The 13,752-nt window shown below is 42.7% G+C and overlaps 1 protein-coding gene across 3 annotated transcripts in view; it reads left to right on the top strand.

Moving 5' to 3' along the window:
- The window catches only part of LEO1 (LEO1 homolog, Paf1/RNA polymerase II complex component), a 29,946-nt gene extending 18,435 nt beyond the window's left edge, over positions 1-11,511 (top strand). Inside the window, exons 8-13 of one of the 3 annotated variants that reach the window (XM_080685730.1) lie at positions 578-712; positions 2,320-2,455; positions 4,298-4,484; positions 7,138-7,235; positions 10,453-10,567; positions 11,493-11,511. In XM_080685730.1, the coding sequence (XP_080541856.1) occupies positions 578-712; positions 2,320-2,455; positions 4,298-4,484; positions 7,138-7,235; positions 10,453-10,557 (661 nt within the window). In that variant the 3' untranslated portion in view covers positions 10,558-10,567; positions 11,493-11,511. Of the gene's footprint in view, positions 1-577; positions 713-2,319; positions 2,456-4,297; positions 4,485-7,137; positions 7,236-10,452; positions 10,699-11,492 lie in introns of those variants that run through there. The other 2 variants (XM_080685729.1, XM_080685731.1) reach the window with 2 other exon arrangements.
- The last annotated feature ends 2,241 nt before the right edge of the window (positions 11,512-13,752 follow it).

The raw sequence follows: 13,752 nt of genomic DNA on the forward strand, positions 1-13,752 counted from the left end.
CCGCTGCTGCATTTGCCAGCCGTGAGCCCAGCTTCTGGCTGAGCGATGCTCCCTCTGTGGGAGCGCACTGACCACCAGGGGGCAGCTCCTGCATTGAGCATTTGCCTTCTGGTGGTCAGTGCGTGTCATACCGACCTGGTTGTTCCACCGTTCGGTCGATTTGCATATTAGCCTTTTATTACATAGGATTTCCATTGCTTAGTCCCTGGCATTGAACAGAGGTAGGTAGTTGAGAATCATACAAGCTGGTGGCCGAAAATGTGATCCTCCTCTTTGGGTACAGCATAGTAGTTTGGAAAAGGCACACCAGCTCCCCCTCCCTACCCCCATTGTACCTGCTTGCTGTAAGTGGGCAGTTTAAAAAAACGACCTTTCACTGGGAAGGTAGTAGAGGCTGAGTAAATGTCACAGCCTGTTTTACTTTGAGGTAGGTTGTTTTTCATGTCCTGGCTTTACTCTTTTCTTCTGGGTTCTGTGTAAGGAGAGAAAGGAGCAGTTGCATCACATTTTAAGGGAAGTAAAATGGTAGGATGAAAGCTGTATGGCTTTTAATATGTGAAGGGTTCCTTCTTTTCAGCATGTCTCTGCATCTGGGCAACGAGGTGTTTGATGTTTACAAAGCTCCACTGCAAGGCGATCATAACCATCTTTTTATAAGACAAGGTACTGGTCTGCAGGGACAAGCCGTCTTTAAAACCAAACTCACATTCAGGTAACTATTCTTATCAGTGGACTATTTGTTACAGTAAAGCAGTGAAATATAGATATTGTTCAAATACCCCACTTCCAGTTGACATAATCTCACAGTGGAGTTTTTCAAAGAGTATGATCTGGTTGTCAGCTCTCTGGGTTCAAAGGCTGTTTTGTCTGGTGCACCAAAAGTCGCTGTTTCACAGGGAACCAGGTCATGCTAACCAAACTTACAGGAGACTGTTATGTAAACCAGAATGCCAGCTTTTTTTAAAATATATCTTTTATTGATTTTTTACAGAGAGGAAGGGAGAGGGAGAGAGAACCAGAAACATTGATGAGAGAGAAACATCAATCAGCTGCCTCCTGCACACCCCCTACTGGAGATGTGCCCACAACCAAGGTACATGCCCTCGACCGGAATCGAACCTGGGACCCTTCAGTCCGCAGGCCGACGCTCTATCCACTGAGCCAAACCGGTTAGGGCGGAATGCCAGCTTTTTAGTTCAAGTGGTTACTATAACTGCCAAGAGGCCTACAATACTTACTTGTCATTGTGTCTCTTCTTTTTAGTAAATGGAACTGGGAGACTGATAAGTAGAGGTTGTTAGTGTGCATGCAGTCAGGAAAGGCGATGAGTTGGTGGGTGTGAAGGCGGGTCATCCTGTTCCTTCGGCTGCTGCACCCAATGCCACTTCAGGGATGTTTCCCCCGAGCAGCCCAGAACGCTGAGGTCACCTGCTGAGGGCTTTCCCCTTCTCTAGATTGTGTAGACACTACAACAAAATATTTTCTTTTTGTTTCCTTGATTTTAAGCAGATCATTCTTCTTGGGTAATGCTTATGTTTAAAGGGCACAATAATCTTTTTTAAATATATATATTTTTATTGATTTCAGAGAGGAAGGGAGAGGGAGGGAGAGATAGAAACATCAATGATGAGAGAGAATCATTGTTCGGCTGCCTCCTGCATGCCCCCGACTGGGAATCAAGCCCGCAAATCCTGGCATGTGCCCTTTACTGGAATCGAACCTGGGACCCTTCAGTCCGCAGGCCGACACTCGATCCACTGAGCCAAACCGGCTAGGGCAGGGCACAGTAATCTTGGTTATGACTTAGCTTTTTGAGAATTGTAATGGTCAAGGGTATAGGCTTTGGAATTAGATAAACTTGTATTTGAGTCCTGTTTCCACTTGAGTGACCTTATGCAACTTTCTCAACCTTGCTTAGCTTCAGTTTTCTAATACATAAAATGTAATAATTTTCCATAGAGTAGCTGCGACAGTGAATTCATACAACATGTAAAACACAACCACCGTGCCTGGCACTTAGTATTCAGTGCTGCCTGAGCCTGTGCACATACTGCTGTGGGGGGAGGGGTCGATCTTTGTAAAGCCTTTTTATCCCAGCTTTCCATTTTTTATTTTGCTCGCGAGATAAGAATATTTCAGTGAGCTGTTGAACGAAGAAAGATAAAAATCTGTCACCCCACTATATTCAGTTTAGTGTCCCTGCCTATTTTTTCTAGGGACTAAGAAATGGTTGCTGGCCTTTTGTTTTTGTGATGTTGATATGACTGGCTCACAAATGTATGTGGTAAATATTGAGACTTTTTTGTTTATTTCCTGCAGACCTCACTCTACAGACAGTGCCACACACAGAAAGATGACGCTGTCACTTGCGGATAGATGTTCAAAGACACAGAAGATTAGAATCTTACCGATGGCTGGTCGAGATCCCGAGTGCCAGCGCACGGAGATGATTAAGGTATGTTTGCTAAGCTTATTCTGGGATTTTTTATATATTGAAAATAGCATTTCCCAAAATGTTTATTAATCACCTCTTGTTGACCCACCTCTATTCCTTCCAGCTAGCATGAGCAGGGAGCTGGATTCGTGACTTAGGCATTTGCCAAACAATGGGTGAATGGCAGTCATAAAACAGACCTGGTAACTGAAAGGATCTGAACTTCTGCAGATACTTTCAAGCATGATTAAATCATCTGTGTCTGGTTTAGAGACCATGACAAAAATCATTGGAAGTGTTAGAGATTTAGTCTAAAACAGAATAAAAGTAGGACAGAAAGTGCCTAAAGGAGAATTGGGCAGAGTAGATGTGGTTTTTAAGGGCCATTTGTAACATTCTACCTTACAGGTTTTCAAAGCTGACACAGCTGTCACTTAGGCACAGATTCAACGGTGGGTGGTGTGTGTTTGTATTGACACCATGGGCCTTTGTGCAGCACTTGTTTTGAGAAGCTGGAGGCCGGGGTACAGTCTCCCCTGACCCCTGCTAGGTCCCAGCTATTGCCCTGCCTGCTTCATGGGATTTCATTCCTGTGCAGCAGGGCACACGGAGGCTCTGGTTGCCTCAGCGTCTTTCTTAGTATCTTCACTGTCAGGCTCTGCTGAAGGTGTGGCCCTGAGTCTCAGCTTTTTACTCCTTGTATTTTGTTCATGGAGGCAGTAAACCAGATTCAGTAACAGTGCCTAACCCAAGCCCTCCTCTGTGTCCCCAGCTTCCACGGACATGCACAAGGAGCCCAGCTAGCCTGTTCTTAATTCCCGTCCTGCTGACATTGACCCTTTTGTTTTTTTGTTTTGGTTTTGTTGTTAATCCTAACTTGAGGATATTTTCCCCCATTGATTTTTTGAGAAAGTGAAAAGGAAGGAGTGGGGAGAGAGAGAAAGAGAGAGACAGAGAAACATCAATGTGAGAGAGATACATCAACTGGTTGCCTCCCACATGTGCCCCCTCGATTCATGTCCTAAGCATTTGCCAAACAGTGGCTGACTGGGGCCAGGGATTGAACTTGCAACCAAAGTACAAGCCCTTGGCCGGGAATTGAACCCAGGATTCCTCTGCTGCAGGCCAATGCTCTAACCACTGAGCAACGGGCCAAGGGCTGCTGACGGTACAACCACATTCTACTTAATGAAATAATTTGCTACATAGAAAGTCTAGCAACAGAACTAGAGTTGTATGCAGTAACATGAGGAATTCAGAGAAATGCCAGACCATCCCTGACCTCTCATACCTGTCTCTGTCTTGTGAACCCCAACATGTGGGATGCCAGGCAGATGAAGGGGGTGAAGGCTCTACTTTGGGGCTCAGGGACCGGCCCCTGCCTACACGTTCTCATCCTGTCCTCGGGAGCTGAGGGGCCCAGACAGGAATATCTGGGCTCTGTGGTGGTTTGGTGGAGCCTGGGCCAGTCAGGTGTCTGTCTCTTGGGAACAGAAACGGCCTCCCTCAGGCATCCGCTGGGCATGATGACATGGCTCAGCTGGTCGCTGCTCCCTGGGCTCTGATTGGCAGCACAGGGGACTTGGCGGCTTCCAAGGCTGTGCCTGTGCCAGTTCTGATCGGATGGTGTGAGGGGCCGTGTGCCTCTTCACCCTTGTGTGGCCTTCACACCTTAGAACTAAACAAGGCGATCACTGTGTGTGGTAACAGGTGTGGCTTGGAGAGATCTGTACTCTGAAGACATAGGGAATAGGTGTTAACCTGAGGTAGGCATTTCATGTTCTTTATAGTAAAGGTAGTTTTAAGTGGGCACTAAACTAGCTCATTTTTTTGAAGTTGAGTGGTTTATTTGCTTCTTTACAGAAAGAAGAAGAACGTTTAAGGGCTTCTATTCGTAGGGAGTCTCAGCAGCGCCGAATGAGAGAGAAGCAGCACCAGCGGGGCCTGAGTGCTAGTTACCTAGAACCTGATCGATACGATGAGGAAGAGGAAGGCGAGGAGTCCATCAGCTTGGCTGCCATTAAGAACCGATACAAAGGGGGCATTCGAGGTGAGTTTGTGCAGAAACTTCATTTCAGGGTTCAGAAATTTATCTTTGCATTGGGCATGCTCTGAATATCACTGGACATTTTATTTTTTAGGTTTGATATACTTCAAGGTTTAATGAACTACTCAGTGCAGAATTCTTTTTTTTTATAATATATTTTTATTGATTTCAGAGAGGAAGGGAGAGGGAGAGAGAGATAGAAACATCAATGATGAGAGAGAATCATTAATCAGCTGCCTCCTGGAGGCTTCCTACTGGGGATCCAGCCTACAACCTGGACATCTGCCCTTGACTGGAATCAAACCTGGGACCTTTCAGTCCACAGGCCAACGCTCCATCAATGAGCCAAACCAGCTAGGGCCAGTGCAGAATTCTTTAAGGTGAGTCTGACAGAGTAGAAACTGCTGTAGCTCCCATTTGCAGACTTTTGCTCCCTCAGCTTCTGCATTTTTGGTTTGAAAGTTTGCCAATTCTATTTGGAACTTTTCTCAACTTTTTAAAAATATATATATTTTCATTGATTTCAGAGAGAAAGGGAAAGGGAGAGAGAGAGAGAAACATCAGTGAGAGAAAATTATTGATCGGCTGCCTCCTGCATGTCCCCCACTGGGGTTCGAGCCCACAACCCAGGCATGTACCCTGACTGGGAATCGAATCCTGACCTCCTGGTTCATAGGTTGACACTCAACCACTGAACCATGCAGGCCAGGCCTCAACTTTCTTTAAATTACTAATTGGGAATTAAGAAGTTACATTCTCCAGGAAATTCATAGTGATTCTTTTCAAAGTTCTTTTTTGCATATTTTCTTCTTTCACAAATACGAATAATTTAAAATGGTCAACATCTATTCCACACCTGCTGAATCCCAGACATACACTCAATCGCTTTACATGCATCCTGTTTGATCCTCAGAACATAGGTGGTAAGTGAAGAGTTCTTGAACTGGGTCACTTGACTCCGGAGGCAATGCCTCTGTCACAGTACTGCACTCAGGTGTCCCCACAGCTGGTAGGAAGATGACCTGCTGAAGAGCAGACTGAACCTGAAGGTCAGAGACTTGGCCTGGACTCTGGATCCTGCTTGCTCTAATCTCCGTTCTGCCACTTTTTAGTTGGATGACTTCTGGAAAGTTATAATACCTCCCTTCTGTTACCTAATTATGAAAAAACAACCTATTAATAGTAGTACTTACACCATGAGGTTGTTCTGAGAATTGAAGGGTATGGTACATATAAAGTACTTCACCCAGTGCCTGGCACATCACAAGTACTAAATAAATATTGCCTAAAACTGTTCTTGTTTGTACTACTCAGCTTTGAGCAAGTAACTTCACGTCTGAATAGTGGGTACCACATCTGTAAAATGAGGCTTTAATCCTCCAAATTAGCTGTTAGAGCTTCGGGAGTGACTGTGCAATGTAAGGGGTACTGTGGGTGACCACGCATCCTTATTTGTCTCTGTCGAGTGATACATTTTAAGAACAGCTAGATCTCCCCTTCTGTGACTGTCCTATAAAACCCCTCACTTCCTTGCAGTGATTGCATTTGTTCTGGTGCGCTTTGATCCTTCCTTCCTACCTATGATTTAGTTCTGACCTGTAGTACAGGGACCTTTTATTTTTTTGTTAATGCTAATTTTCCACAGAAAAGGTAAGTTGTGGAAATAACCACATAAAACCAAAATAAACACAAAAAATTGAGGTTTCTTGTAGGGAGAGAGTTATATAGTACTAGAGGCCTGGTGCACAAATTCGTGCACAGGGTGGGATCCAGCTGGCCCGGCCTGGGGTGGCGGGGGAGGGGAGGGATGTAGGAGGTTGGCCGGTTGGCCCCGCCCCCGATCGGGGTGTTGGGGGCCAAACGAGGATGCGGCAGGCCGGGGGGAGGGGCCGCAGGCGGTTGGGCAGCCGACCCCACCCCCGATCGGGGTGTTGGGGGCCAATTAGGGCCTGGATCAGGCTGGTTGGCTGCCGCAGTGCGTGTCATAGCCACTGGTCATTCTGGTTGTTCCGCTGATCTGGTCACTGGGCTTTTATAGGTATAGGTTCAATTCACTAGAGATTTAAAACCTATCGGACCGGCTCATTAGCATTCAGTTCTATCCAATAGTCAGATAGGTAGGGAGTGGGGAGAAGGGGAAGGCTTTGGGTTCTGAGGCAAGAGGGTTGGTCTGAAGCAGGTTGCTGTTATCCCACCCAAGGTCCACCTGTGCTGGGACATCAGAGATGACCTCTCATCTACACCTCCTTTTGAAATGTCTACCTGGTAACAGAAGGTCTTTACAGGAACAGGAAACCACCTCTTCTATCTTCAAAGCTGATTTTGGGATTATTTAATTACCCTCCATGAAAGAACTACTCGGGCTTCATAGCTTATTTGAAAGAGTAGTGGTGTCTGTTTGGTTAGTCACCTAGCACACAGCCTCTTTAATATTGAAAGTGGTCATGTGAACCATTCTTGTATTTTGAAAGGGTAAGTGCTTCATTACAACATATCCAAACTTACATCTATCTTTAAATCAGACCATTTTAAAGTATCTGCTTCCTCTGGGAAAATATGCAGAAGGAATTAAAGATACTCATCAGAAGAAAAGTCCAGGAATGTGTAGATAGCTGTCTTTGAAAATCACTCATACACCTTATTCCTTTGCTTTCAGAGGAACGAGCCAGAATCTATTCGTCAGACAGCGATGAAGGATCAGAAGAAGATAAGGCCCAAAGATTACTGAAAGCAAAGAAACTCACCAGTGATGAGGTAAAACCAAATTTATTCAATTTTAGGGGTTTACTCTGTGCCTACAAGTCAGCTCCTGCAATAAGACAAGCTCACAGCCCAGGAGCACACAGATGTCCCCACACTTCACTGAAGCTCAGTGAGACCAGTGCAGTCACAGGACAAGGAGTGTCCCAGGGGAGGGCCTGACACCGGTTTGGATGGGTGTTGGAAGGCTGCTCAGATGAGACCTTTCATGGAGTGTTAGGAAAGTGTTAGCTTGCGGGGCATACTGGTCAGGGTGGGCATACCTGGTGATGGAGAGGCCTGGGAGAAGGCACATGGCCCTGAGCTCTAGGGCTGGACTAGAGAACTAGAAATCGTTCAGTGTGGGGAGAGCAGAGGGTGTATTTGTTTTCCCCTTTTTCTTTTCAATATGTTTTTTTAAGTTATGGAAATAATTCTGATGGTAGAAAAAACTGATTTCTTTTTGTTTAAATGAAATACTGCTTGAAATAATATTGAGTAATTCAGTACATTTACATTTATTGAAAAAAATCATTCCAAAGTTATATTCTTTTTTTTTAATATAACCTTTATTTGTTTATTTATTTTTTAATCCTGACCAAGGACATGCTCATTGATTCTTAGAGAGAGAGGAAGGGGGCGCAGAGAGAGAGAAACATCAATGGCTCTCTCCTGCACACGCCCTGACCAGGAATTGAACCCATGACCTTTTGGGGTATGGGATGACACGCCAACCAACTGAGCCACACTGGCCAAGACTTAACTTATATTCCTAACAGTACCCTTTTCAAATTATAAGAGTACAGGCACTACTCAGCTATGTTGCTCAGTGGTTGAGCATCTACCCAGGAACCAGGTCAGGGCACATGTCCGGGTTGTGGGCTCGATCTCCAGTGCGGGGCATGCAGGAGGCAGCTGATTGTTGCTCTCATTGATGTTTCTATCTCTCATCTCTCTCCCTACCCCTCTCTCTTAAAAAAAAAAAAATCAATTTTAAAAATCATACTAAAAGGTACAGGTACTAAGAAATTTTAAAGGCCTAGATTGATGGATTGATTTATATTTTCCTCTGCCAAGTGCCTTGGATAGCAGCTGCCTGGGCCCACTTTAAATTATATTCTGGGAATAAGGTCTTTTTAGATGACCTGAAAGAATGATTTCTGAATTTTCCTAGAATTCTTTTTAATACCATGCTAATTTATTTTGATGCTTGAGATTAGAAAATTTTCATTCATTAAGTCAGGGGCTGGAAAATTACATCCCACTTACCTAATATGGCTGGTTTGATTGGAACCTGCCCATGCTTATTTGTGTGTCATTTGTAGATGTTTTCCTGTTACAGTGGCGGAGTTGAGTAGTTGCAGCAAAAACCGTATGTTTTACAAAGGCCAAGACGTTTATTATTTGGCCTCTTCCAAAAAAGTTTGCTGACCCCCTGCCTCAAAGAAATGGGCCTGGGCTTGTTCCTGGTTCACATTTCACTAAAGATGTAGTACTTTGGGGCCTGCTATTAGTCTGCTCCACTTGGCCTTTGTCTCTAGTCCTCAGCACCCTGCAAGGCATACAACTAACACTCAAGTTCGCAGAGCTTGGTAAATGTCTTCAAGGAGGACAGCGTTAGTGCTCTGCTTATCTCTGTGGGTTCCTGCTTTCACTTCATTTTTGGCCTCTGATTATGCTTTATTTTCTTTCTGTCTCATTGATTTGTTTATACTTTTCCATCATTGTTATTTTCAGTGGGAGGGTTATTCAAAAGATTGTTCTGTCACCCAGGAAATACCGTATGTTCATGTTATCCATGATTTTAATCATTTGGGCCTTCTGTGAACTGAGGTTCTGTAAGCTCTTATGTGAAGCAGAATTTCATTCTTGGCATTATTTGTTAATCACAGCATTTAATATTTCTCAATCATTGTTGGAAGTGGCATGCTATGGAAGATAACGGGACAGAAATTGTTAAATCACTCTGCAGCATATAAAAAACAAGTAAATTATATAGGAAACATCCTAATGATGTGTTTACAGTGAGTTGAACTGTTGGCAAATGGGGATCCTTATTTGAGCAGATGCTATTTTATTTCTTGGCGAGCAGAGACTGTGAGTAAAAATTGAGAAGTGCTGTGGGATTTCTCTTTATTCCTCGTATTCTCAGAAAGGATATTTTAACATGTGATCCATCAAGCAGCCTTCTTTGAGGCTGGTCAATTACAAATCTTAGCTGTCTGTTTAGGCACTACCCTCTACCTTCCTCACCCAAATACTCTCTGTTAGGTCGTCCTGTACCCTTTCCTTCCTCTTTCCTGACAACAAAGATTTTACTTCTGCCTGAACCTCCCAACGCCTGCCACTGTCTTCTCATATTACTCCAGTTTAAGTCCTGGCCATGGGTTATAATGGGAGAGCGTCAAGAAGGGGTCATACCTGATCTAGTCCCTCTCCAATATTTGTAGGTGAAACTCCTCCTTAATACCATGAGCCTGGGTATGCCTGTGAGAAACGGGAGTTTACAGACCCTAATGTCCCATACCAGAGGACTACCGTTACCACCTCTCAGAGCATTCCTTGATATGTGGGGCAAAGGGCATGAGACTAGATCAGAATGAACTGGATTACTGAATCTTGGGGCTACCCTTTACCACTTAGATGGCCTGGAGCAAGTCATCTCACATTTCGGGGTCAGTTTCCTCATCTGTTTGGTGGGACTCATGCGTGCTGCCTTGTAAAGTTGTTGTATTATAGTAAATAGCAGGTAAAATGGATAACAGAACAGAAAGTGCTACCTTCTCCTCCCCAACAGCGTGTAAGTTACAGAAGAGAAGAATACAGCTTCTTATCCTCCATGATTTTTGTAAGCAGCAAAAACTTTAGAAAACCTAAATTACTTCAAAGGTAGAAAAATGAGTAGGAGGAGAAACCAGGAGGGGGAAAGACCCATGAGGAAACATGAAAGCAATGGAAAGGCAGGGGGCATGGCCAGTCCTCACCTGTCTGTGTCTTCATAGTTCACGTGTAATTACGCGGTGCAGTTGTTTTTTAATGCCTTCTAGCACTTGTAGATTAGGAAACTGGTTATGACCCTGACCGTCGTTTTTATTCACCTGGTGAATGTTCTTTTTAAAATAGTTGTTTGATTTTGAGTTTTCATAGTCATTCATCTCAGAGCTACTTTGATAAACCTTTCTAGAAATAATCTCTATTGACATTTAGATTTTAAATTTTTTTGTCTGTTTAGGAAGGTGAACCTTCTGGAAAGAGAAAAGCAGAAGATGACGATAAAGCAAATAAGAAGCATAAGAAGTACGTGATCAGTGATGAAGAGGAAGAAGATGATGACTGAAGTGCAAAATGTGAAAACATTTATATATTTTATTGTACAGTTTGTCTTATAAATATGATGTAAACATGAGTTATTTTGATTGAAATGAATTGATTTGCTTCTCTGTAATTTTAATTGTAATAAAATGTTTTTTAAAGACAAGTCTCTATTTAAGAAATTGACTTTTCCCAAAGCGAGTTGATTTTATTAACATTGAGTCTTAGGTTTTCTTTTTTATATTTATATTTATCTATTAGGTTTTAGTGAATTGAGTCTTAGGTTTTAGTGATTTCCTGCTGCTCTGATGCACCCCCTCACATGACCCACATGGAAGCTGCCTGGGCAGGGCCAGATGGGGCTAGTTAGGCATCTTTCTAGGGTACATAGTTTAAAGGGGCACAAAATTGTAATTGTATTAGTTTGCTAGGGCTAACTAAAACGAAGTACCCAAACTGGGTAGCTTAAAACCACTGAAATGTATTCCCGCACAGTTCTGGAGCCTAGAAGTCCCAAATCAGGTTCCTTGCCCTGTCCTGGCTTCTGGGGACTACCAGTTACCACTGGTTCCAGTCTCTGCCTCTTTCTTCACATGACATTTCCCTGTGTGTCTGCTCTGTGTCTCTGTAGCTCCAGATTTCCCTCTCCCAGATGCACAACTGTCAGTGGGTTTAGGGCCAACCCTAATCTATTATGACCTCATCTTCACCAATTACATTTCTAAGACCCTATTGCCAAATAAAGTCACATTCTGAGGTTCTGGGTGGATATGAATTTTGAGGGATCCCTACCTACTGCAGTAATCAAAATTAATAATGTAATACAACATTTTAAAAAATTTAAATGAATGTCAAAAACCCCATGATGAACAAAATATCAACATTTTACATAAAGACAGGATCTGCTTTTTCTATGCCATGGTGGTATGTGCAGTTGACTCTTGCCAAGTCTTCTCACAGGACTCTCAGGATCGAGCGGTTCCTGGCCAAGACACAGAAGCAGAATTGGCCTATTCCCCAATGGATTCTGATGGAAACTGGCAAGAAAATCAGGTACAACTCCAAGAGGAGACATGGTGAAGAATTAAGCTGGGTCTATAAGAGATTGCACATGATGTAGCTCACCTATGTATTCTGTGTCTGTATTGCTTACAATTTACCACATCACTGAAAAGATTACTACTATCTGGACAGTTGGGCGTGTTTTATTTGGAAATGATTGAAGAATGATTTTTCTCTTTGTTAATATGTTTCTGCACTAGTAGGTTGGTTCAGTAATAAATATGTGAGACCTTTAAAAAAGACAGATGTGGCAGGACTGGGATTAGGGTAAGGCAAGTGAGAGGTGCAGAGTAGTTGGATTCTCTTTAAAATTCTGTATTTTGTTCATGGTGCTTTGTTTTTGTCTTGTTTTGCATGGAACTTAAGAAATACTGCAATACTACTTACCTTGAACACTGAGATTTCGGCACCTCTTACATTTCTCAAAACAAGGTGAGTATCTCACTTGTCACATCCTGGTCCTGGCCCTGCTGTCGCACTACATGGTGGCTGAGTTCCAAAGGTGAGTACCCCAGGGAGTGAGCCAGGTGGAAGCTGTATTACCGTTTCTTGCTTTCTTCTTTTATGACTAGCATCGCAAGTCCCATCAAAATCCACCACATTCTGGTCATTTGAAGTAAGTCAATGATGCAAGCCCATATTCACAGGGTGGGAAGTTTGACACCGCTTGATGGTAGGGATAGCAAAGAATTTGCAGAGATGTTTTAAATCCACCCCACACTTACATGTCTTTTCTGTAGTGCTCTCCTACATGCACTAATCTTGCCCCTGTGATTGGACTGCACCCCACTTCCTTCTTACTGCTGTTAGTGCAGTCTGGGTGTGGTGGCTGTGGGGAGCCTACCTGGTTACAGAGGAAGAAAAGCGACATCAGAAGAGGAAACCTTCAGTCCCTTTGCTATTTTTTGGCTATCAAGTTAGAACTCCTCTCGTGGCTTTAAAGAGCCTTCATTATGACTCTTCCAAGGCAACATTTTTTTTGGTTTGTTTTTAAGGAAAAAATTAATGTTTTGATATTGTTTAATTATAATATGATTTTTTTTAAATAGGGAAAACGTGTACCTACACAATAGCCTGTCACAGTAGTGAATAATGAAATTACAGTTTCTGTTTCAAGACTTATCTTTTACAAATTTGTCAGTGATTTTGTGACAATCGAATTTTTTAAAATATATTTTTTATTGATATCTGAGTGGGAGAGAGATATAGAAACATCCATGATGAGAGAGAATCATTGATCAGCTGCTTCCTGCACGCCCCCTACTGGGGACTGAGCCTGCAACCCAGGCATATGCCCTGACCAGGAACCAAACCCATGACCTACTGGTTCATAGGTTGATGCTCAACCCTTGAGCCACATCAGCTGGGCACAATTGAATTTTTAAATGCATATTCATTTGCAATATAGGTAGATTTGTCAATTTTCACTTATAGTTTCTCAAAGAAGACTTCATTAATTTTAACTTCAAAAAAGTCTTATAAAGCACCAGATATTCATTATTAGGAAAAGTTACATATAAGGATACACTGATAGCAATTCATAAAATCTCATTTCACAATAAATGTCAGAAATTTCAACTCTTCCTTTCCTCCCAGATTAATTCTAAGTTTTCGAAGTGTCTGCAGTGGGAAAAAAATTTAAACACAATTAAAAACTAATCACATAGAATGGCAGAATTGAAGTCAAATTCTATTTCTTCACTTTTATCATTGTGCTATTTACTATTTAAACACAGAAATGCATAGTCCTTCCTGAACTGAAAATATAAACTGCACCCAAAATGAGCTTGAATTATTCTGAACTGTTGTGAAATTACTCTTTAAATAAACACATGTGACTGAATACCTGGGTATTGGGAGGTTGAGTGTATCACCAGAGTTCCCCAAAGTAACTTCAATGTATATGCAATTTTTATTTAAAGATAAATCATATGTGCTAATTTGAATATTACACATATATTATTAAAACAACATTCAACTGTAATTGCAGCAAGTGTAAAGTTAAAGCAGCAAAAGTTTTGTTTTGGGATAGAACATTTTATCATTGACTAGAGGCCCAGTGCATGAAAATTCATGCACTGGAGGGGGGGGTCCCTTAGCCTGGCCTGCCCCCTCTCACGGTCCGGGAGCCCTCAGGGGTGGGAGGCAACCTGGCGAT

The sequence above is a fragment of the Plecotus auritus genome, assembly GCF_963455305.1.
Source record: "Plecotus auritus genome assembly, chromosome: 1".
Taxonomy (NCBI): Eukaryota; Metazoa; Chordata; class Mammalia; order Chiroptera; family Vespertilionidae; genus Plecotus; species Plecotus auritus.